This window comes from Mesoplodon mirus, assembly GCF_964341445.2.
Source record: "Mesoplodon mirus genome assembly, chromosome: 6".
NCBI lineage: Eukaryota > Metazoa > Chordata > Mammalia > Artiodactyla > Ziphiidae > Mesoplodon > Mesoplodon mirus.
The window spans coordinates 134,058,796-134,081,193 of NC_138982.1; the positions used below are offsets into that span (position 1 = coordinate 134,058,796).

Below are 22,398 nucleotides of genomic sequence, written 5' to 3' on the forward strand. Positions count from 1 at the left end.
CACTTTTTTAGGACTTGCCTATGGTTCGCCATAGTTTACCGTCCTGAATTGTAATTCCTCTGCTATTCCCAAATACACTCATTTTCCTGGTGAAATAACTGGCTCTTAACAAAAGCAAACTGAACTTTTCCACCCAGCTGAACTGGTTTGACTTGCCTTCCTGGTAAAATTGGACTAAATTTCTCACTTCAAACCAATGCAGAGTTTTTATTCCAATGCAAATGAAGAGCTTTATGAGAAGAAAAACATACCATGCTGGTTCACACACAACGAACTGCATATGTAACAGGACTGCTATAAATTTAAATAACTGTTCATTGTCAAGAGTAATAAAAAGGTCACTTCTAGAATTAATGTGATTCTGAACCCTGTTATATAAGGCATTAAAAAGTTAACTCAAAGCACGTTTGTAAGAAAACTGGTAAGGGCAAAAACAGTCTTAATCAAGTGGCATATGAAAGAAAATTATTGTTACTTTGAGTAACAGAAAACCAAACATACCCTAGAGACCTTAGGTATTTAGTGTATGTTTTGTTTGAATCAAGACACATGGGAGTCTTACAATGTTTAGTTACTTTAATCATGCTTAACATGTAAAATTAGAATAACCAAGTAAGAACAATGATGTCATTTTAGATTTTAAAACAAATTTCATGGTGTGGGTCAAAGAGTGCCGGCCTGGAATCCACCCTGGTTCGAGTCGGGGTTTTGCCATTTCTAGGCTGTGATCACCTCCCCAAAGTCTTAATTCTCAGTTTGTAAATTGGGGACATGCCTGGACTCCTAACAGGCGCTTGTGAGCACAAAGTGGAATAGGGAGTGTGAAAGCAATTCACGGACTTGACTCGGTGCCAAGGACAGTCTTGTGTAGGAGGGCAGAGCTCGGAGTTGACAGGAGATGATAAGGCCTTGGGCACAGATACCCCTACAGTGTAAAACACCGGCCCTCCCTGGCAAAGAAAAAGGAGAGACAATACAAACAGTTTCTAGTTCAAGTTCATAATCCAGTCAGTTCTTTGCACTGGAAATTGCCCTGCTGCTGGTACTGGCCTGACCTTGCCAGTGACAAACGGGCACCTTCATCTACTGCCCTGAACTTTCTGTGGTTTCCTCCTCAGGATGACTTTCTCTCCTTACTCCGTGTACCAGTTAGGATGCTTTAACAGGCAAGTGAAGAAAACCCTTCTCAAAATGGCTTAACCAATCAAGGGGTGCGTTATCTTGCATTAGAGATCCAGAGAGAGGATGGTTCCAGTTAGTTAACTAATGGGCTGGAAAATGCTATCTTTCAGCTTGACCATCCTCAGCTTGTTTTTACTCACATCATGTTTGCAGGATGGTTGCCCTAGGACAACATCCAGGAGAAAAAGCCAGACCAATTCTTCTTGTAAATCTTTTTTAAAGAAAGAACATTTCCCAGAAGCCTCCAAATGACTGCCCCCCACGTCTCATTGACCCGAATTGAGTGGGTGTCAGGCTTACCCTTCTACTTCTCACTGACATGCAGAATGGGGTGACCCTGGCTGGTTTAGACAACCAGCATTTTCTCCAGTCACATAGGTGAGGTTAGACACTGGAACAAAATCATTGTTCTGCCCGTGTGGAATAAAGGGAACAGGGCAGTTGGGCAGGCACTCAACAGTGCCTGCTGGAATTGGAAAATAATCTTTATAGTTCACTTCAACTCTGTCTACGGTAATGGCATAGAAGTTGAAAGGGAAGGTCCGTCATTACCTTTCTTATCTTAGATATTGAAAAGACATCACAAACTGTGTCCAAAATCAATCTACTGAACTTTTCCAAAGAAAACCTGCTCCATCGACAATCTTCCCAACCACGCTAATTAATAACAACCTCATTCATTGAGTCCAAACCCTGGAATCAGCCTGGACTCCTCTCCTCTTGCACACAATATTCTAACCATCAGCAAATCCTATTTGTGTTGCCTTCAAATTACATCCAACTTGGGACTTCCCTGGCAGTCCAGTGGTTAAGACTCCATGCTTCCACTGCAGGGGGTGTGGATTCAATCCCTGACTGAGGAACTAAGATCCCACATGCTGCGTGGCGTGGACAAAAAAAAAAAAAAAAAAAAAAAATCCAACTTGGGGCCCAGGAAACAAAGTGTGGCAGGGAGTTGGGGGAGAGGCTCTGCATAAAACCCAGCCATGCTCTGGTACCAGAGACGAGGGAGCATCTGGAGGAGCACCCTTGGCCTAGAATGGGGTCCCCGTGATGGGAAGCTGCAGGAGTGACACTTCTCCAGGTGGCTCTGTGGACCACGGATGGGAACAAGAAGCCTGAGCAGAAGAGGAAGGACAAGGCCATATGGGGGCTGCAGCTGACATTCTGGTTTGTGGGCACTTGTGAGCTGCTACTTTGGGCATGCCCAGAAATAACTCAGGACACCGGGGGATGAAGAAAAGGGCTAATTTCCAATAGAGCTGGTGAGGCTTGTGCCAGGAGGAAATGCAGACTGCCTTTATTTTGTGCCTACAGGCTAGTCAGGCGCTTTGGTGCTATAGGCGGTTAACTCCAAATGTATATACAGGAAGTCCCCTACATATGAACGAGTTCTCTTCCGAGAGCACGTTTCTAAGTCCAGTTTGTTCGTAAGTCCAACAAAGTTAGCCTAGGTCCCCAACTAACACAATCGGCTATATAGTACTGCACTGTAATAGGTTTATAATACTTTTCACAGAAAAAATACATAAGAAAAACCACACACACAAAAAGAAAACATTTCTAATCTTACAGTACAGTACCTTGAAAAGTACAGTAGTACAGTCCAACAGCGGGCATCCAGGGGCTGGCATCGAGTGAACAGGCAAGAAGAGCTACTGACTGGAGGAGGGAGAGGAGGTGGGAGATGGTACAGCTGAAGGATCGTCAGCAACGGGAGACGGAGGGCTGCAGTTTCACTCACACTTGATGTTGATGGAACGCACGTTCGCCTCTTTGAAAGTTCACAGCTTGGTTCGTACGTAGAGGACTTACAGTAACGGGGATAATGTTTTGAAAATATTAAACCACTGTGTTTTGTTTCCCTCTTAAATCACATTCCCTGGCAGTCTTCCATCTCCAAGTCTGAGCCACCAACCTCTTTGTCCCAGAGAAGGAGAGCTTGTTTACTCCTAGAACAAGGAAGTAATTGCTTTGAGTTCCAAGGATGATTTTCTTGAGGCCGTAGCATGGGGTGAATAGGCGTCCTGGTCTGCCTACGGCAGTCCCGACGACTCTGGCATTATGATTATTATTATTATCATCATTATTATTAATTTTATTTATTTATTTATTATATTTTTTATTATTATTATTATTAGCATTATTATTATTAACCATCAAAGGTATCCCTGTCTGGACAATAAATTATAGTCGTCCCCACCTTAGAAGATAATAGTTTGAAACTCTTTTGTTGAGAACAAAGGATTTTCTAAGTTCCTTTAGCATCCATTAACAAATCAAGTATCAAGTTTTGCGAAAAGACAGTAGGATTTTACTTGAGGTCAGGGGTAGCAAGAAATCAGGGTAGAAGGTAGACCAGTGGTTCTTAAAGTGTGGTTAGCACCAGCAGCATCTCCTGGGAACGTGCTAGAAATGCACAGTCTCAGGCCCCATCTCAGACCTGCTGAATCAGAAACTCTGGGGACGGGGTTGAGGCATCTGTGCTTTAATAAGCCCTCCAAGGGGTTCTGATGCAGCAAAAGTTTGAGATCCTCTGAGGTGGAGAAAGTAAAACACTTTTCCCTCAACATTATGGCAAGGGAGGGAAAAGGAGAGAGCTGTAGAGGAAGCAAGTGGTGTGAGCCACTTGGGTCCTCACTTCCTCTCACCCTGTGAGTGCTGAGGGCTGAGGTAGAAACACCCAGATGAAATGGAAGATCTTGAGAACTTGAGGAACGGCAGTGGCATTCATACAACAGTGGGTGGAGGAGGAACAAAGTTTTAAGAGAGGGTCCATGTGGATACATTTCAACATGGTGCCAGGGCAGGGCAGTGGGGTGTAGAGGGAGCTGTCAGGATAGAAAAGTTGGAGCAGTAAAATGTGGCCTGTGCTTAGCACCTAGAGCCCCTGACGTTCCTGTGGGGCCCCTTGTTGGGATATGAAAAGGCCGAGTTGACTGGGGACCAGCAGAAGACGGGGGTTAATGCAAAAGAAGTGGGGATTTGGTGACAAGGTGGCAGTGGTCGGAACCACAGATGATAGTGGTAGGACGAGTCACACCATAGCTGACACCGGTCCAGAAGCAGAATGGACCAGCTGCTGTGCAGCAGAAACCAACGGGGATCCTGATGACAACACATGGATAGGCAGTGCCCTCCTCTATTGCTGTCTGACTTCTGCCAACTAGATGCCCAGAGTCCATCCTGGGGTGCAACAGCAGGAAAGGGAGGAAACTCGGCATTTACACATGAGAGAGAAAACTGACCACTTCCACTGTCTGAGGAGGGCAGTCTGGAGAAGAACAGAGGGGCTTGGTAAAATCAACCTCCTGTGGAAAGTGTCTAGCGTTCATGATAAAATAATTGAGCAATTTTCTTGCAGACTTTGATGAGATTAAGAGCTCCCGGGGGCTGTTAGATTTACTGGCACTGTCTTGTTATGAATCACCCGAATTGCTGACCATCAGGCTGGTGCTGAACAGATAGTGTTTCACCCGACAGGCCTGTCTTGAAGCTAATGTTCACAAAATTATCTAGTAACCTTTACTTCTACCAGAAGTTTCTACCAAAAGGAAATATCTGAACTGGTTTTATTGGATGCCTTCTTCCCCTGCAGCAAGTTTAAAATAAAATTTTATGTGTGCTCACAATGAATTCATATCTGAGAAAGTTGTTTTCACATCTGAAAGAGACTGATTTAACCTAAAGCAGCGGGTTTCAAAGTGTGGTCCTTGGGCCAGCAGCATTAGTATTACCTGAGAACTCATTAAAATTCAAATTCTCCAGCTACACTTCAGGTCTAATGAATCAGAAGCATGGGGAGGAAGCAGACTTCTGGCTATGGCCAAGTGAAATGGTTAGCAAATCCTCTCCCCAGAAAGCAACTGTAAAGCTAAAAAAAATGGACAAGAACAACATTTAAGTGCTCTGGAAATTGACCAAAGACATACGACAATCTGAGAAGTGTTTATGCCTGAAAACTGCTGAACTTTGGATAAGAATGGTGGATATCCGAGGCATGCTTGCCTAGTACTGCTTCCATCTCCTCCAGCCCAGTGGGTGTGGAGGTTCTGCCAGGGCTGGCCAGGCCGTGAGAACTGGCAGTTATGGTGCTGTGATTAAAGGGGCCTCAACTGATCGGGTGTAGTGGGTGATGCTCACATCCAGAGGCATTGTTAATGGAAGCGATGACAGCCTTGCCTTTCAAGACATATTACAGAAAGTCCTTCAGACTGAAAGGAAGTGACATCAGATTGCAATGTGAACACACGGGAAGAAATGAAAAGCACTGGAAATGGTAAATATGTGGGTTAATATAAAAGACTCTATAAATCTATTTTCCTTATTTCTTCTCCTGACTTCTTTAGAAGACATAAGATTGTGTAAAGCAATAATCATAGCACTTTAGTGTTGGGTTTATACTACATATAAGTGTAATACATATAACGGTAATAATACAAAGGTGAGGGAAGAGAATGGAGGTATACTGGAGCCAAGTTTCTATAGTTTACCAGAATTAAATTAGTATTAATCACAACTGGATTTTGGTAAGTTAAGATTTTGCAATCTATAGAGCAACCACTAATAAAATAAATTTTAAAATAGTAAGTAAATTAACAGAGGAACTTAAATGATATTCTAAAAAAAATTTTCACAAAAGAAAGCAGTAAAAGAGGAACAGAGAGACAAAGAAGTTAAGAGACATATAGGAAACAGCAAAATGGCAAAAGTAAATCCAAACATATTATTAATTACATTAAATTTGAATGGTCTACAATCCAATCAAAGAGCAGGGATATTCAAATTGGACAAAAAGGGCAAGAGTCAACTATGTGTTGTCTGCAAGAGAACACCTTAGATTCAGAGACATAAATAGGTTGAAAGTAAAAAGATGGAAAAAGATATGCCATGAAAACAGTAACCATAAGAGAGTTGGAGTAGCTATATGGATATCAGCTAAAATAGATGTTAAGACAAAGAAATATTACTAGAGACAGAGATCTTCCAAAATAATAAAAGTCACTATATCAGGAATGTATAACAATTATAAATATATACGTATCTACTACCAGAACCTCAAAAACATGAAAGAAAATGGAGAAAATTAAATGGAAATGTAGACACAAATAATAAATGTGGAGAGGGTGTGGAGAAAAGGGAACCCGCCTACACTGTTGGTGGGAATGTAAACTGATATAGCCACTATGGAGAACTGGCATGGAAGTTCCTTAAAAACCTAAAAATAGAGTTACCATGTGGTCCAGCAATCCCACTCCTGGGCATATAACCAGAGAAAACTCTAATTCGAAAAAGATACATGCACCCCAATGTACACAGCAGTACTATTTACAATAGCCAAGACATGGAAGCAACCTAAATGCCCATTGACAGATGAATGGTAAAGAAGATGTGGTATGTATATATACATAATGGAATATTACTCAGCCATAAAAATTGAAATAATGCCATTTGCAGCAACATGGATGGACCTAGATATTATCATACTAAGTGAAGTCAGACAGAGAAAAGACAAATATATGAATCACTTATATGTGGAATCTAAAAAATGATACAAATGAACTTATTTATAAAACAGAAACAGGTTCACAGTCATAGAAAACAAACCTATGGTTTTGCCACAGGGGAAAGGGCCAGGGTTGGGGGGGGGGCAGGGATAAGTTAGGACTTTGGGATTAGCACATACAAACTACTATATATAAATATATAAAATAGGTAAACAATGAGGTCCTACTGTACAGCACGGAGAACTGTATTTAATATCTTGTAATAAACTATAATGGAAAAGAATCTGAATCACTTTGCTGTACACCAGAAACACAACACTGTAAGTCAACTATACTTCAGTCATTTAAAAAAGGAAATGTAGGGCTTCCCTGGTGGTGCAGTGGCTCAGAGTCCGCCTGCCGATGCAGGGGACGCGGGTTCGTGCCCCGGTCTGGGAGGATCCCACATGCCGCGGAGTGGCTGGGCCCGTGAGCCATGGCCGCTGAGCCTGCGCATCTGGAGCCTGTGCTCCGCAACGGGAGAGGCCCGCGTACAGCAAAAAAAAAAAAAAAAAAAAAAAAAAAAGGACATGTAGACAACACAATAATAGTAGTTGGAGATTTCAATATCCCACTCGCAATTAGTTATAGAAAAACCAGACAGAAAATCAGCAAAGGTACGGAGGACTTAAAAAACACTATCAACCTACGCAACCTAATGATATATGTAGAATATTTCACTAAACAACTGCATAATCTATTCATTTCAAGAGCAGGTGGAACATTCTCCAGAATAGATCAAGTGCTAGGCCATAAAATAAATCTCAATATATTTAAAAGGAGTGAAATCATACAGAGTCTATTCTTTTAACTCACTGTTGAATTAAATTAGAAATCAACAACATGGGACTTCGCTGGCGGTCCAGTGGTTAAGACTCTGCCCTTCCAGTGCTTGCACTGCAGGGGGTGTGGGTTAGATCCCTGGTCAGGGAACTAAGATCCCACATGCCGTGTGGCATGGCCAAGAAAACCCAAAACAACAACAACAAAAAACACAACAGAAGGAAATTTGGGGAGTCCTAATATTTGGAAGTTAAGCACTATACTTTAATGCATGAGTGAAAAAAGAAATCATGAGAGCAATGAGAGAATATTTCAAATTATATTAAAATGAAAATGTGACATATCATGTTATGGGTGTAGCTAATGCAATGCTTAGAGGGAAATTTATAGTTGTAAATACCCGCACTAGAAAAGAAGAAAGATTTCAAATCAATAAACAATGCTTCCACCTTAAGAAACTAGACAAAAGAAAAGCAAAATAAACCCAAGGCAAGCAGAAGGAAAGACATAATAAAGATTAGGTTGGAAATCAGTGAAATAGAAAACAGAAGAACAATAAAGAAAATCAATGAAACCAAAAGTTGGTTCTCCGAGGGGAATTCCCTGGAGGTCCAGTGGTTAGGACTCCACCAGAGGTTGATCTCTGGTAGGGGAACTAAGATCCCACAAGCCGGACGGTGTGGCCAAAACACAAAAACAGAAACAAAAGTTGGTTCTTTGAAAAACGTTACCAGAACTGACGACTGTTTAGTTAGATTGGGCAAGGAAATAACAGCGACAAAGAAATAGCCAAAATCAGTAATGAAGGCAGGGATACTACTACCAACCCTATAGAAATTTAAAATTTATAAGAAAATATTATGACCAACTCTATATCAACAAATTACACAATTTAGATGAAGTGGACAAATTCTTTAGAAGACATACATTACCAAAACTGAATCAAGAAGAAATAGAAAATCCAAAATGAATTCTAATAAGAAACTGAATTAGTAATGAACAATCTTCTCACAAAGAAAAGCCTGAATAGGGATGGCTTCTCAACTCATTCAAGGTCACATTTCGCCAAACAAGGTCACATTTCGAGGTGGTTAGGACTTCAACATATGAATTTTGGAGGGGACACAATTCAACAACACAAATGTCCACCAACCTGTGACTGGAAAAACAATTTATGGTATATTCGGCAATGGAATACTCTTTTAGACATAAGGAGCAAACTAACAAAATATGCTACAACATAGATTAAGCTCTAAAACGTTACACTAAGAAGCCAGATGCAAAATCATACACTACATACTGTATGATTCCATTTATAAGAAATGTCCAGATAAAGCAAATTTATAGAGAAAAAAGCAGATCAGTGGTTGACTAGGGCTTGGAGTGGGAGAACGGCTTAAGCAAAAACCAGATGAGGAAATTTCCTATGCTGATGGAAATGTTCTAAAACTGCATCTTGGTAATGGTTGCCAATTACATAAATTTACTAAAAGTATCGCTTAAGTGTATACGTACAATGGGTGAATTTTTTATAGTACATAAACTATATAATAATAACGTGCTTTTTTTTTTTTAAAAGAAAAAACTTCTGGGGTTGGGGACCAGCAATCTGAGTTTTAACAAGCCTTCCAGCTGATTCTTAGGTATATTAACGTTTGAGAATCACTGCTCTAAAGAGACTGTTTAAACCAGACGAACTTGAGAAAATGTCATTGATGCTTAAGTCCCACCGATTTCCTACCCAGAGTGATAGAGAATCGTGAAGACAATTATATCCCCTAAAGCGAATGAGTAACTACGTTTTCCTTACAAATCTGAATAGCATGTGTGTTGAGTTTGATATAGAGCCTACACTTAGGGGTGACCCTGAGGTTCACATCTGTGTCCAGAAGGACACTTCCAGCTCAGCACTTCGAGGTTCCTCAGGCACCCAGACACACCCTGACCTTACCCATGAACACAGTCAAGCTGCTTCCTGCTAAAACTCCTTTTGTGGCTTCTTATCTCTTGCCAGTTAGAAACTGTTTCAACCTCATGTAACAGAAACCTGGTTATGCTTGTTTAATCAAATATAAGTTTATTTTCTTCATGGGATGGAAAGTGCCACGGTAAGCAGCCTATTTCCAGTGAAAACCAATGTTGGTATCTTACAGCAATGTAATGTGCATTTACTGTTTAAATATATGCAATTTGAAGATGTGAATATAATTGGGCCCAAGCACACTGTTTTCAAAAATCTCCCAGGTGGTTCTGAGGTGCAGCCAGTGTAAATAGCACTGTACCTAACCCAGGTGCCTCTGATTTACAGTTGAGTTCTAGAGAGAATTACCCAAGATGACACAGTGGGCCAGAGTGGGCCTGAGCCCAGGCTGCAACTGCTAAACAGAGAGCGTATGACAGGTTATAGCCAAGATTATTAAATATACAGCTACCTCTCAATTATAGTTTGCAAATTTCTAATCCCAGGCTGTTCACTCCTGTTTACTAACAATATAAACTAATTTTTATACTTTTCCCTCTCCAACTTTCAAAAATGCCTCAGATACTTCGTGATTCTGGGATATAATCTTCTCACAGTGTTTACTGGTAATAGCTTCCGGTTTTTGGAATTTACTAACATTAAATATACGCAGGTAGGACTAGCTAATACTGCCTTTAACTGTTTTTTTCTTTTTGCGGTATGTGGGCCTCTCACTGTTGTGGCCTCTCCCTTTGCGGAGCACAGGCTCCGGACGCGCAGGCTCAGCGGCCATGGCTCACGGGCCCAGCCGCTCCGCGGCATGTGAGATCTTCCAGGACTGGGGCATGAACCCGTGTCCCCTGCATCGGCAGGCAGACTCTCAACCACTGCGCCACCAGGGAAGCCCCTTTAACTGTTTTTAATTTGCTTCCTAGTTATTTTGTTTTTATTTTTTGCCTGCACCGCGCAGCATGTGGGATCTTAGTTCCCTTACCAGGGATTGAACCTGCAGTCCCTGCATTGGAAGCGTGGAATCTTAACCACTGGACCACCAGGGAAGTCCCTGTTTCCTAGTTATTAGCGCATTTATTTCTTAGCATTTAAAAAAGCCTGTCTTGGGACTTCCCTGGTGGTGCAGTGGTTAAGAATCCGCCTGCCAATGCAGGGGACATAGGTTCGAATCCTGATCTGGAAAGATCCCACATGCTGCGGAGCACCTAAGCCCATGCGCCACAACTACTGAGCCTGTGTGCTGCTACTGAAGCCCGCGCGCCTAGAGTCTGTGTTCCACAAGAAGAGAAGCCACCGCAGTGAGAAGTCCACGCACTGCAATGAAGAGTAGCCCTCGCTCACTGCAACTAGAGAAAGCCCGCATGCAGCAACGAAGACCCAACGCAGCCAAAAATAAAAATAATAAATAAATATTTTAAAAAGCTTCTCTCTTTGTACTTTGCTTCTTTTGTATTTTCCCTAGTTCTGACATTTTCTTACAATTCATATAAAAACATATTTTTCATCAACAAAGGTCTTGGTGATAATCCCTTTGTGATGTGTGATGTGAAGGAAATTAAAAAACTACTTATTTACTGAGCATGAGGAAGGTGTAAAGGGGGAATCACCTTGGGATTACAGAAGAAAAAAATGATTTGGGGAAAGAGAGAGATGAGATAAAGGAGAAAGGAGAAGAGTGAGTCCTAAGAAAGGAAGGAGAGGAAGAGGAAAAGGATGGAAACGCCAGACCGAAGTTCTGGTCTACCTTCTTGTTTACCTCTTAACCACAGAGGTCCCCAAACACTGCTTTTCATCCCCAGGAATGCCAGAATGACACACGGTAAACTGCTTAGTCATCTGCACAGGCTGTCTTAGGAGCAAACAAATACTGTTCAAGATCACGTATTTATATTCCTTAACCTTGTTCTAGAAGGAGGGGTAAGAGTCTGGGTGGAAGCATTTTCTTGGCTCCACACCCCCCAGGGGAAATATGACCTGAGGAGGAACAGAACAGGGTCCTCTAAAGTGTGGGACCCCCTTGCCCAGGTGTGAGGGCGGCAGTAGGAATAAACCCCAGGGGTCCTCTAATCCTGCAGGACACAAGCCCTGGCACTGACCCAGGCTTTGTCTACATATCTCAAAAGAGGACGGACCCAGGATCCCAGGGCCACTCTGTATATGGGCTGCTTTGTTGGCGAGCAACTGAAATCTGATTCCAACTTCCTGGAACTTTGAGGCCAAAGAGAAACTTTGGCCTTGGGCAAAGACCCTGTGGCTGGGATTTGCACATTTATGCAATTGCCTAGCACAAGTCAGCTATCTGGGAAATGCTAGTAAGTACAACAAGCAAAATTACAAATATGTATACTTTCAAGAGGATGATAAAAAAACGTGGATTGTGTATCTCTGACAGAGGATGCCTTTGAGTCCAAGGGTGTAATTAAATAAATAAGTAATGGACAGCCAAGACGTGGCTGAATCAGTTTCTGCCTTCTTTCACTCTGGCCTTGAACTAGGTGTCCGTGTTTCATCATCCTTACAACTAAATCCTCCCTACAGAGCATTAGAGGGAAATGCAGATTGCGTTGGAGTTCACGGGGAGATGGGGAGGATTTCAATCCCACAAAACAAAAACAGAAATCCCCAGGAGCCAGAGCTCTTCTCCCTTAGGTGTGTCCCTTACTGGCCCCTGTCTGGGTCCCCTTGACTCCAAGTTTCTTTTCGGGATGCTTTCTCTATCTCCTCTTTTGTGTCAAGTAGGTCCAGCTCTTGCCCTCAACTTGCATACTTCACTGGGCACGAAAAACACCTGCAAGTCGGAGTTCCTCAAAGTGCCAGCATCAGCGCTACCTGGGCACAAGGTAGGAATGTAAAGTCCAGGTTCCCACCCCAGACTCACTGAGTCAGAAACATAGCACCTGCAGGTTAATGAGTTTTCTGGGTAAGTCTAAAGCATGCTTCCAGGTTAAATTAACCTCACCTCTGAAAACAGTTCACTCATCTTTGTTATTCAGGCAGCCCCGTAGGGAGGGAAGATGAAAATCCTTCTCTTGATGCTCCCTGCCCCAGGCCCCTGGTTTATCAAACTGTTCTGCCAACACAAGTATGTGTGTGTGTTGGCGGGGGGAGGGGAATTCTCATTCTAAGCCAAACTGTGGCAGACAAATGCACATCCATCGTAAAAAAATTTTTTTGAGAGAACATTAGTAAAAGTTTACTTCGCACTCCCCAAAGGTACCCACCCATAGTCTCTTGTACATCTTCCTAGATTTCTGAGCGCACAAGTAAATATGTTTATACTTTTAAATAAAAACCCACAGAAGTAGTTTGTACTGTTTGCTCATTTCAGGTTTTTGAAGTCTTGTCCTTGAAGGATAAGAAATACTCTGAGGTACGGAGGTGTCATAAATTAGTCACCCCTTCTACCCTTTTCCTTGACATTTGGGGCAGACAAAACACAGAGGTATGGAGAAATCAATCAGCTGACATTCTTTGGTCTTTTCACGTTTGCGGCCTTGCCAAACAGGAAATATTCGAAAAGAATACACAATTCTGATAACCAAGTAACTCTATACGTTTAGGACTACGAAAATCGCAGGGAAGAAAAGGTGAGACCAGGGACTGAGATGCGTCGACTTTACATACCCTCCGAAACCCCAAACACAAGACAATTAAAAAGTAAAAGCTATCAAAAGCACCCAGCTTGACTTGACAGTCCCAACTTCTAAAAAAACAAATGCGACAATATTATGACCAAAGTCAGTCATAACTAACTACATTTCCAGACAAAGGGACTTCAGATCTTCAAGGCGTGCCGCGTATACCTCATTTTCCTTATTTCGTGTACTGCAATCCACGGACTACACCCTTTGGAGGAGAAGGACTGGTTTTTTCCGCCGTTCCAGGTTTCTGGGCGTTTTAAGGGCGCCGGGCGGAGGGAGCCGGCAGCGCGGAGGACAAGGCACCTCAAACGGCCCTTTGGCCCCACCCCCCGTGATTCCCGGCCACTCGCGTCCCGTGGGGAGCGGGCTGAGAGCGCGGGCGGCGATTGGTTCCGGGCCAGGGTGGGCGGGGTGCGGCGGCCCGGCATATAAAGGTTCCCCGGCGCGGCGTGGTGCTGCGTCGTCTGTTTGCGTCGGCATCTTCTGCAGTTTCCCGCTTTTCGTGTGGCCTTCGCAGTGGACCGGAGCGCGTCCCCGCGAGTCATGGTGATGAAGGCCGTGTGCGTGCTGAAGGGCGACGGCCCGGTGCAGGGTACCATCCACTTCGAGCAAAAGGCAAGGACCGGCGTGGGGAGACAGGCGGCGAGGCCGGGCCCGCACACCTGTGCCCGGGAGCGGCCGGCGGGGCCTCGGGCCTACCTCGCCACGCCCCCGGCGCGTGGGTCGGCGGGTCGGCGTCCCCCGGGTCCTCGGCCGTGCGGCGCCCTCAGAGCCGCCAGCCGCGCGCGGCCGCGGAGTGCTGAGTCACCGGGCGAGCCTGGCAGCGGCTGTGCGTGGCGAGGCCTGGGCGGGAGTGCAGGGAGGGAACACCCGGCCGGCCCGGTGGGTGCCGACCACCGCGAGTTTCGGAGGGAAAGAAAGCGTGGGAGGAAAGCCGGTTGCCCTGGCGCCTCCTCGGCGTCCGTAGGCCCGGGCGGAGACCTGAGGTGCTTGAGGACGCTGCGGCGCTTTTTGCGGGCTCAGTTTCTGGGTCCTGAGATACCGCGGATGCTGAGCTGCGCAGTCCGAGGCCTGGCCGGTCCTTGAGACCCGGGGGTGGCGGATGCGGCTGGGCCGTCTGGGTCTCGTAGCATCCGTATCCGTTTGGGACTTCCTTTCCAGCTTGAGCTCTCTAGTTCAGGGGGTCTGCAGACTGCGGCCCGCGGGCCTAATCTGTCCCGAGGCGGTGTTTGTACAGCCCTCGAGCTCAGTGGCTTTTGTATATTTATGCTTTTATTATGTTTGTGTTTAAAGGGTCGTGAAAACAAGAGTAGGCGACAGTGATCCTTTACAGAAAAGTTTGCTGATCCCTGCTCTAGGTCAGGGTCCTCCTCTAAGGGCGAAGAGGACGGCCCTGGCCGGAGCTCCAAAAGCCAGAAATCTAACAGCCTCCCTTGTTGGGGGTTTTCCAGAGGAGCGATTTTTAACTCTGGGTGCACAGCAGACTCATTTGGGGAGCTTTTTAAACTACAGATACCAGGGCTCAACTCCGGATCAGTTACATCAAAACCTGATGGGGCGCAGTCTTAGTGTTGCTCTTTTTAAAGCTTCCCGAGTCGTTCTTAACAGTGCATGGAGAATTGAGAATTCCTGTTGGTAGAGGGTAGTGGACGAGGTTTGGAAGTCCAGCGCTAGGAGACCCAGAGTATTTCCATTGCATGGAATTGTCACTTCTGTTCTTGGAGCATTCGTTTAAACAAATTCCCGGTAAAGTGACTTCGAAATTTCTCTACCGGTGGGCCTGTTCACTGAGAGGGTAGCGGACAGACCTCTGAACAAATCTTGTAAAATAAAGTGTACAGACATACATACTCATTGATAATACTGCAGAACACAGGTGTTGTGAGGAAGGTGCTTGTGATAAGACTGTCCCCCCACATCTTAGGTTACCAGTGGGTGGAAAGTTGTTTATGTTGGCTTGTTAATCATGAGGGAATATGAATGAGATTTAGTCGTTAAAGTGGTTTCTGGAAATGTGAGAGGACATGCAAAGGAATCTAGGTAAGTGTCCCCCATCTGTGAGATTTAGACGAGAGAGAGCTTATATTTGAGCTTAATTTTTTCCTTTAGGTGGTTTCCAAATTTTCTGGAAGAGGCTCTTTGACATTTGACTGAATTTTGCAGTTTTCATTTGCAAGACTTGGTTTTGTCCATCCCCTTTCCTCTCCACTAGAGAACCTAAGAAGCCTCTGAGGGATTCTTTCCCTGTGGCCATTGAGAAAACGGCTCCTGGTGTTGCATTCAGAAGTCACACTGGTTTTTCCACCTTCCCTGAGCAGCTTCTGTGGCTCCCCCTCTTTTAAGTTCCAACTTCATTTTGGTGGTGCTTTTTGTACCTGATAAAGACCCTTGGATATGCAGATGTATTAAATTGACAATAAACTGTATTTCTTGGCCTACTGAGTGTTTAAAATTTTGGATTAGTTTCCAGTTTCAAAAATCGGAAATTTTCACCTATAAGTCCAAATTCTTAGCTTCTCTTGAAAAATCTGGAGGTCTGCCCAGACGGAGCCCTCATTAGCCCAGGGCTACGCTGTTCTGGACCAGTGTACATTCCTCCTGCTTCCCTGACCTGTTTTACTCCTTTGAGACAATAGCCTGGTCCCTGCAGGGTTGTACCCAGGCAGCTTACTGTTGAACTTCTTGTGCTCTGTGCATTACCAATTAAGTGGAGGCTTGGAAGAACCTGCCATGTTCGTCTGTCTGTGCTCTTGATGACGTGGCATGTTTTGGGGAATAACTTTCACATTTGGGGTTCTCCAAAATTAACGGTTGTACGTAGAAGAATCATAGTGTATCTGTTCTCAAAAAGAAACACAAGAGGCGGCAGTTGCCAGGCTACTTCCGTTGAGCAGTGGTATCTAGCCAGGGGAAAGTAGGGTCTTCAAGGCCAACACCTCTTGGAACCGTTGGCCCTGGCTTTTTAAACAACAAAGACACCGTCGTGTACTACTATATGGTGTGGATGCTGTGTCTATTTTATTTTACTTCCTAAGATCTCTTTGTAGCTGTAGAAGTAACTTCTTTGATTTCTGTATGTAGCATGCGGTACCATTATCCATCAACATTGCCTGAATTGCAGTGTGTTTTTTTTCACCTGCTTTAGTGTTTTATTGGCCTTTCTTTTTGGTCTCTGTAGTGGAAAGGTTATCTAGGTTTCAATGCCTAAAAAGACTTGAGAAAGCCGTACTTCTGGTTGCACTAGGATCAGTCCTCCAGGGGCAGTGAGGTGTACGATATTTTCTGGCTGTAAATCAAAAATAGCCATGCTGGAAACTGATAAACACCCCTCTGGTGGAGAGTGGAGAACAGGGATCCTAGGGTAGCAAGTTGGATATTTTTTTTTTCTTTTTAAGGCAAATTTGTATGATTGCTAACATAGAAGAGTGCATGAAGGAAGTAGGGCGCTAAAAAGTGTATCATGTGCTAACATTTGGGTTCAAAAGGTTGATTTGTACACATACACTCACTATGCGCAAGTACGACCTATTTGAAGTATTTACATAATAAACAAGAACTTATTCATATTACATATGAATAGAGTAGTTTAGCAGCTTGCTGGAGGTTCACTGCTAGAAAGTGGCGGACCTGGGATTTGGACACAGATTTTTCGACTCCTGAGTCCATGTTCTTATCACTTTCCTGTGAGTGGTAAAGATAATTCAACTGTTTTCCTTGTTCAGAAGCATTTGCTGTCTCAAACTTCTTGCACTTTTCTTTGAATAAAGGAAGATGGGACGGTCGTGGTATCGGGATCCATTACAGGATTGACTGCAGGCGATCATGGATTCCATGTCCATCAATTTGGAGATAATACTCAAGGTGGGTGCTGTGCTGGTTTAGTGACTGACAGTTATTTCACCTAATAAGATACACTTGAGTAGAGTTACCCCCAAACGTTAAAAACTTGCGACATTTTTTTTTAAAAGTCAAGTTAATATGACTACTAAAGTCGATCTCAGGGATAAAAAGTGGCTTTTGACTGTTCCGTGTGGAATGGAAGAAGGAGTTGGTTTTGTATCCTGATTATGGGTTGATTATGTAAGAGTCTCAGGTGTGTTTTAAGAAAACAGTAGAAAACAACACAGCTTCTTTCTGACCTTCCCCTTTACTCCCAGGTGTTGGTGAGCTGGGGCTTGAGGGCGGGTGTGGCAAGCAGGGTGCATTTATCTGCAGAACCCTGCGAGGTAGCTCTGTGCCTCTAGCCTAAGGGCCTTAGCGGGGAGGGGCAAGGTACAAACTGATGAGGGGGTGTAAACTGTTCACGCTTTGGATTGTGCTTCATTTTCTCAAGTTGGGTTTAGAAGCAAGTCAACAAAAGCTTATGGGTTAAATTGCTGTATTTGAGTAAACTTAGTGTTCAGACTTTTGATGATGAGAACTTAATGCATTGTGCTGGAACGTGTGTGTGTGTGTACTGGAGTATAATTGCTTTACAATGTTGTGTTGGTTTCTGCTATACAGTGAAGTGAATCAGCTAAATGTATACATATATCCCCTCCGTCTTAGAACTTGTTTTTAATGTTCCATAATTTGGTTTCTGTAAATAGTGATTTAATGATCAGATTTGATCCATTTCAACAATTATAAAAAGTCCCGGGACTTCCCTGGTGGTCCAGTGGGTAAGACTCCACGTTCCCAATGCAGGGGGCCCGGGTTGGATCCCTGGTTGGGGAACTAGATCCCGCATGCATGCTGCAACTAAGAGTCGGCATGCCGCAACGAAGACCCGGCGCAGCCAAAATAAATTATTAATTAAAAAAAAATTCCTTGAGTCGTTTTTTTTTTTGGTTTTACTGCTTCTGCTTTGGGAGGTGATTGCTCTGTGGCTTTGACTTACTGTGCTACTTTCTGTAACCTGCATGTCTTCTCCCTGGGTAGAGGATGGATAAAAGCTGTAAACAGGGGAGACTTTCTGTCAGCTGTTGAATGAAGAACCATGTCATGAAAGAGCCTCCTCCATTGTTGTGGTTGTGTTCTGTGTGAATGCTGTTCCCTGGTGCACTGGAGTGCCATTTTTACAGAATACAGTGTGAATGCCCCAGAGTTGTGCCGGGCAGCAGCCCTTGGATTAAGGTGCCGTTTTACATTCTGCATGCACGAAGTAAAGGCCACTAACAGGAGAGCTGCCTGGTAGTATGTGGCTGGGGAGATGAGTTTTTTGTAGTTGAGGTGTCCTGTTGTCATGTGAACTAGGATCATTATCATGGGATTTTAATAGAAGAACCGTTGAAGATCAAGTCTTGGCCTTCTCATTTTACAGGGCAGTGAAGAAACCAAAGCCCAGAGAAGGGTATTAATTTAACTTTACCAGTGTTACCCAGTAGTTAGAATGTCTTTACTCCCTGCCCGTTTTGTTTAATGTGTTGCTTTCTGTTTTTATTAGCCTAGAAGTCACAGTGTGGGTCAGTACTTTCTCCATTTGAGGTTTTTAGCAATGACCAGTTTCTTTTTAGAACTTATTTTGGAATTTTGATTCATAATTTAACTTTTTTTTTTTTTTTTTTGGTAAACAGGCTGTACCAGTGCAGGTCCTCACTTTAATCCTCTATCCAAAAAACATGGTGGGCCAAAGGATGAAGAGAGGTGAGTGACCTTAACTCTTTTTGAAATGATAGCGACGGCTTTGAGGGGACAGTGTGGATATATGACTTGCACATTGCGTGCTAAGATAATTGCGCCTCTGCTCTTGAGTTTGCTGCCCCCATGTAACCCCTTGCCCCCAAGTGCTGGAATGGCTTACTCCTTGGGCTAAGGAATTGACAAATAGGGACACTGAAAGCGATTTGGTTTTGTAGCATTTATTGAATATAGAGCTCATACAAGTGTCAAAGGGAACTAATACAGGAAATGTCATGAATAACAGTACTGTCAACCACTAGCAGAATAAACCATCGTGAAACACTGGAAGGTTTGTAGGTAAAAATTTGATATTGAAAATTCAGTGAGACTCCCATTTGTATGTACTTGTTTTCTGAGGGCCTTTCAGGAAAATATTAAACTTAAAGGACAAGGATTAATTTATTTTTATATCAGAGGCCTAGGGGCATAGCTCTGCCATGCCAGGAATTAACAGGCGTAACTCAGTAACTTAGAGTTTACCCTTTGGTCCTTTACCTGTGAAATTAGAGGTGCACCCCATCCCACCACTCTTCCCAGAGCATTGCTTTATAGACTTGAAGCCTGTGTTTGAAGAGCTGTGTGTCTAGAACATCTAGTTACTTGTTTTTAAACTTACATGTTTTCAAGGTTTTGTCAGTCTGGAAAAGTGGGTTCTATTTGATATAGACTATATCCACCTCTTAGCCCACCCTTGTATATCTGACTCAGTCCATTTTTAATTTAGCTCATGAACTAAAGTTAAATAGAAACCAGTCCTAATCTCTCTAATGCTTTTTCAATGTTAGGCACGTTGGAGACCTGGGCAATGTGAAGGCTGACCAAAGTGGTGTGGCCAAAGTGTATATTGAAGATCCTATAATCTCACTCTGCGGAGACCATTCCATCATTGGCCGCACAATGGTGGTAAGTGTTCATATAATAAGCATATGCATAAAATTACTTCTAACACATGGTCACATATGTTTTCATGATTATTAGTCCTGGTTTCTAAGGATCCATATAAATTGTACTTTTAGTTCAGATTAGGAAAAGCAATTCTTTTATTGGACGATTACAGTGAAGATGAATTAATGATCTAGGTCAGTTAAGAACACTGTTTTGCTAAGATGTGGTAATAAAGTAGATTACATTTGATCATATTAATTAGATCTGTGTTACAGAAACAGGAGTGGTCTTTATCTAGTTTTTAAGTGGCCAGACTTTCTTGCCACTACTGGGTTTCCCCCTTGTAGTTAACCAGAGCATCTTAAGTCTGAAATCGGATGGACCTCAGTACTAATATTCATTCATGTCTGCAGGTTATCATCACTTGTTTAATATGTGGGAAGCAGTTGCCCCAAGTTACGTAGAGCTGCATCTGGTTCATACAGAACACCACCTAGGATAGGCTCCCTTTTGCCTGCCCCAGAGGACAGTTAACATTCAGTAGACACCTCCTTTCAGTTGACCCTTTTATTCTTAGAATTTTCTTCACCTGTAGTTGTGAAGCAGAAAAATCACGTATCAGTGTTTGATGAGCAAAATTTAAAATACTACTGCTTGAATACGTCCAGATATTTTTAGGATTACCTCTTGTTTATGGGTCCGTAATTAGGCATGATTTTGATGTTCTTTTTTGTTGTTTACTTTCTTTTCCCCCAAAGCAATTTATACAATAAAAGAATGACTACTGTAACTGAGATTACTAGAATTTCTCATGTTGGATTCAGCATGTGGCAGCCGTGTAACCTAATTGTATGGGTTTTTTGTATTTGATTTAGAGATAGCACTGCTTACCTAGTGTTTAAGGGTAACTATTTCTTTGCATCAACAAGAAAAAGCTTTGAGGAGTAGTTTCTACTTTTTACTATTAGATTAAATATTAGTATACTTTCCTCCTAGTAAAATTATTTTAACATGTTATTTTCTAATATTAAATGGTTCTTAAGTGTTTTGGGTATTGTTGAGAAGAGATGGTAATTGCTTGATAGCCCTAAGTTAATGTGTTCTTAAAATTTTTTAAAGGTCCATGAAAAACCAGATGACTTGGGCAGAGGTGGAAATGAAGAAAGTACAAAGACAGGAAACGCTGGAAGTCGTTTGGCCTGTGGTGTAATTGGGATCGCCCAGTAAACATTCCCTAGGAGGTGGTCTTGAGTCCTAGTAACTCATATGTTATCTTGCTAGTTGTAGAAATTTAACTAGATAAACATTAAACACCGTAACCTTAAAAGTGTATTTTGTGTGACTTTTAATTGCTTTAAGTACCTGTAATAAGAACGGACTTATGATCACTTGTATAATTTTATAAGACTCAAAGTGTCTTGTTTCAGTGGTCTCTGTATTTTGCCAAACTTAGTCACATATGGATATTATTTGTCTGAATTTCTTCAGTTCTCACTCAAGCCTGCAATAAACATTCTCTGTGGCACTACTGTATTTTGAGCCTATTAAAGTATCTAAATTGAAATTCTGAATTAGCTCTGATACTCATTCACAGAGCTTGAATGGAACAAATTTAGTAATATGTTGACGGGTATTAACTTTCATAGAGCTCTTTTTTGAAAGTGTTTGTTGTAAATGAGATCAAAATGTTTAAAATTTTAGCAACTGGTACATTTAGCTAAGACTAAGCTGAACTTTAATCTCAGACAAATAGGCTATCCTTTGTTAGCTTTAGGGAAATTAAAGTGGTACCTTTATTTTAAAAAGTAGATGTTACAGTTTAAGAGAGCCCTTTGACAACTTTCAGTGAAATTGTGAATGGCAAGTTAGTTAGAGCCTCAGGTAGCTGAGAAGACTTACCTACCTGTCAAATAATAGCACATACTCCATTTTTGTAGAACCATGAACGTTTAGTTTATAATAAAAGTAGAGGTTGGCACAATCTGCTTTCAGATAAGCTCCTTAAAGAAATACATTATGCCACTGTAAGGTGGAAGCAAAGAGATGTCTGACTGTGGGCTCTGTTTGTTTAAGTACAAGAACTGACACACCCAGTTAGCGAATTCAAGTCTGTTTCTCTTAATGGAAATACGTATCTGCAAGAGGATGCTTTTAAGCGAAGTGTTAATCTAACTCAGGTTTGACTGAGGGTTATAGTTTATTAATCGAAAATTATGGAATATTACTTCTGATAGAGAAGCCAGATAAGCAACAGTTCTGGTTGGTCATAAATTACATGATGGACTTTATCAAGCGAAGATCACTTAGGAGAGGAAAAGCTAATTTAGAGTAAGAGTTTGTAGTGGTGGTTTGTTTTCAAATTTTTAAATTGGTGATAACAGTATGCTCACAATAATGGTTACAACTACCATCAGGTAGGGAATTTAAAAACAAACACTAACAGATTTCATAATGTACAGTTTTGTTACATAAATGGGATAAGACGCAAATACAGGACTTGCTTGTGTCCTTTAAAGCCTCAAGTGTAATTACTACCACGTGGTACTTTAGGGGTTTTGTCATGTGCAAATAGGGTGACCTTAATACTTTCAATTGGAAATATAGGGCTGCGAGTCCTTGAAATCTGAACACCAGTCAATCAGGTGTATATTTATTTCCAAAAGCCGTTTCAGCTGGGACTTTTAAACTTCTCAGTGGGCCAACATAATACTGAGGATAGATTTTATAA

At 42.6% G+C, this 22,398-nt stretch overlaps 3 protein-coding genes across 3 annotated transcripts in view; 1 reads left to right on the forward strand and 2 right to left on the reverse strand.

Moving 5' to 3' along the window:
* The window catches only part of TIAM1 (TIAM Rac1 associated GEF 1), a gene marked incomplete at its 5' end in the record, with an annotated part of 515,782 nt that extends 502,296 nt beyond the window's left edge, over window positions 1-13,486 (reverse strand). Inside the window, one exon of the mRNA XM_082624561.1 lies at window positions 13,287-13,486. The remainder of the gene's footprint in view (window positions 1-13,286) is intronic.
* An 85-nt stretch (window positions 13,487-13,571) lies between these two features.
* Window positions 13,572-21,203, forward strand: SOD1 (superoxide dismutase 1). Its single transcript, XM_082624574.1, has 5 exons — window positions 13,572-13,739; window positions 16,892-16,985; window positions 18,680-18,749; window positions 19,571-19,688; window positions 20,790-21,203. Exons 1-5 carry the CDS (start codon window positions 13,668-13,670, stop codon window positions 20,895-20,897), a joined length of 462 nt encoding a protein of 153 aa, XP_082480700.1. The 5' UTR covers window positions 13,572-13,667; the 3' UTR covers window positions 20,898-21,203.
* The window catches only part of SCAF4 (SR-related CTD associated factor 4), a 59,478-nt gene continuing 56,776 nt past the window's right edge, over window positions 19,697-22,398 (reverse strand). The window contains exon 21 of the mRNA XM_082624567.1: window positions 19,697-20,259. Within this exon, the coding sequence (XP_082480693.1) occupies window positions 20,225-20,259 (35 nt within the window). The 3' untranslated portion in view covers window positions 19,697-20,224. The remainder of the gene's footprint in view (window positions 20,260-22,398) is intronic.

Excerpts from the sequence above, each read along its gene's own strand:
- SOD1 (XM_082624574.1), top strand. The coding sequence starts at position 13,668 with ATGGTGATGAAGGCCGTGTGCGTGCTGAAGGGCGACGGCCCGGTGCAG. Across the intron at positions 13,740-16,891 it reads CCATCCACTTCGAGCAAAAG|GAAGATGGGACGGTCGTGGT; the intron begins GCAAGGACCGGC and ends CTTTGAATAAAG. Across the intron at positions 16,986-18,679 it reads ATTTGGAGATAATACTCAAG|GCTGTACCAGTGCAGGTCCT; the intron begins GTGGGTGCTGTG and ends TTTGGTAAACAG.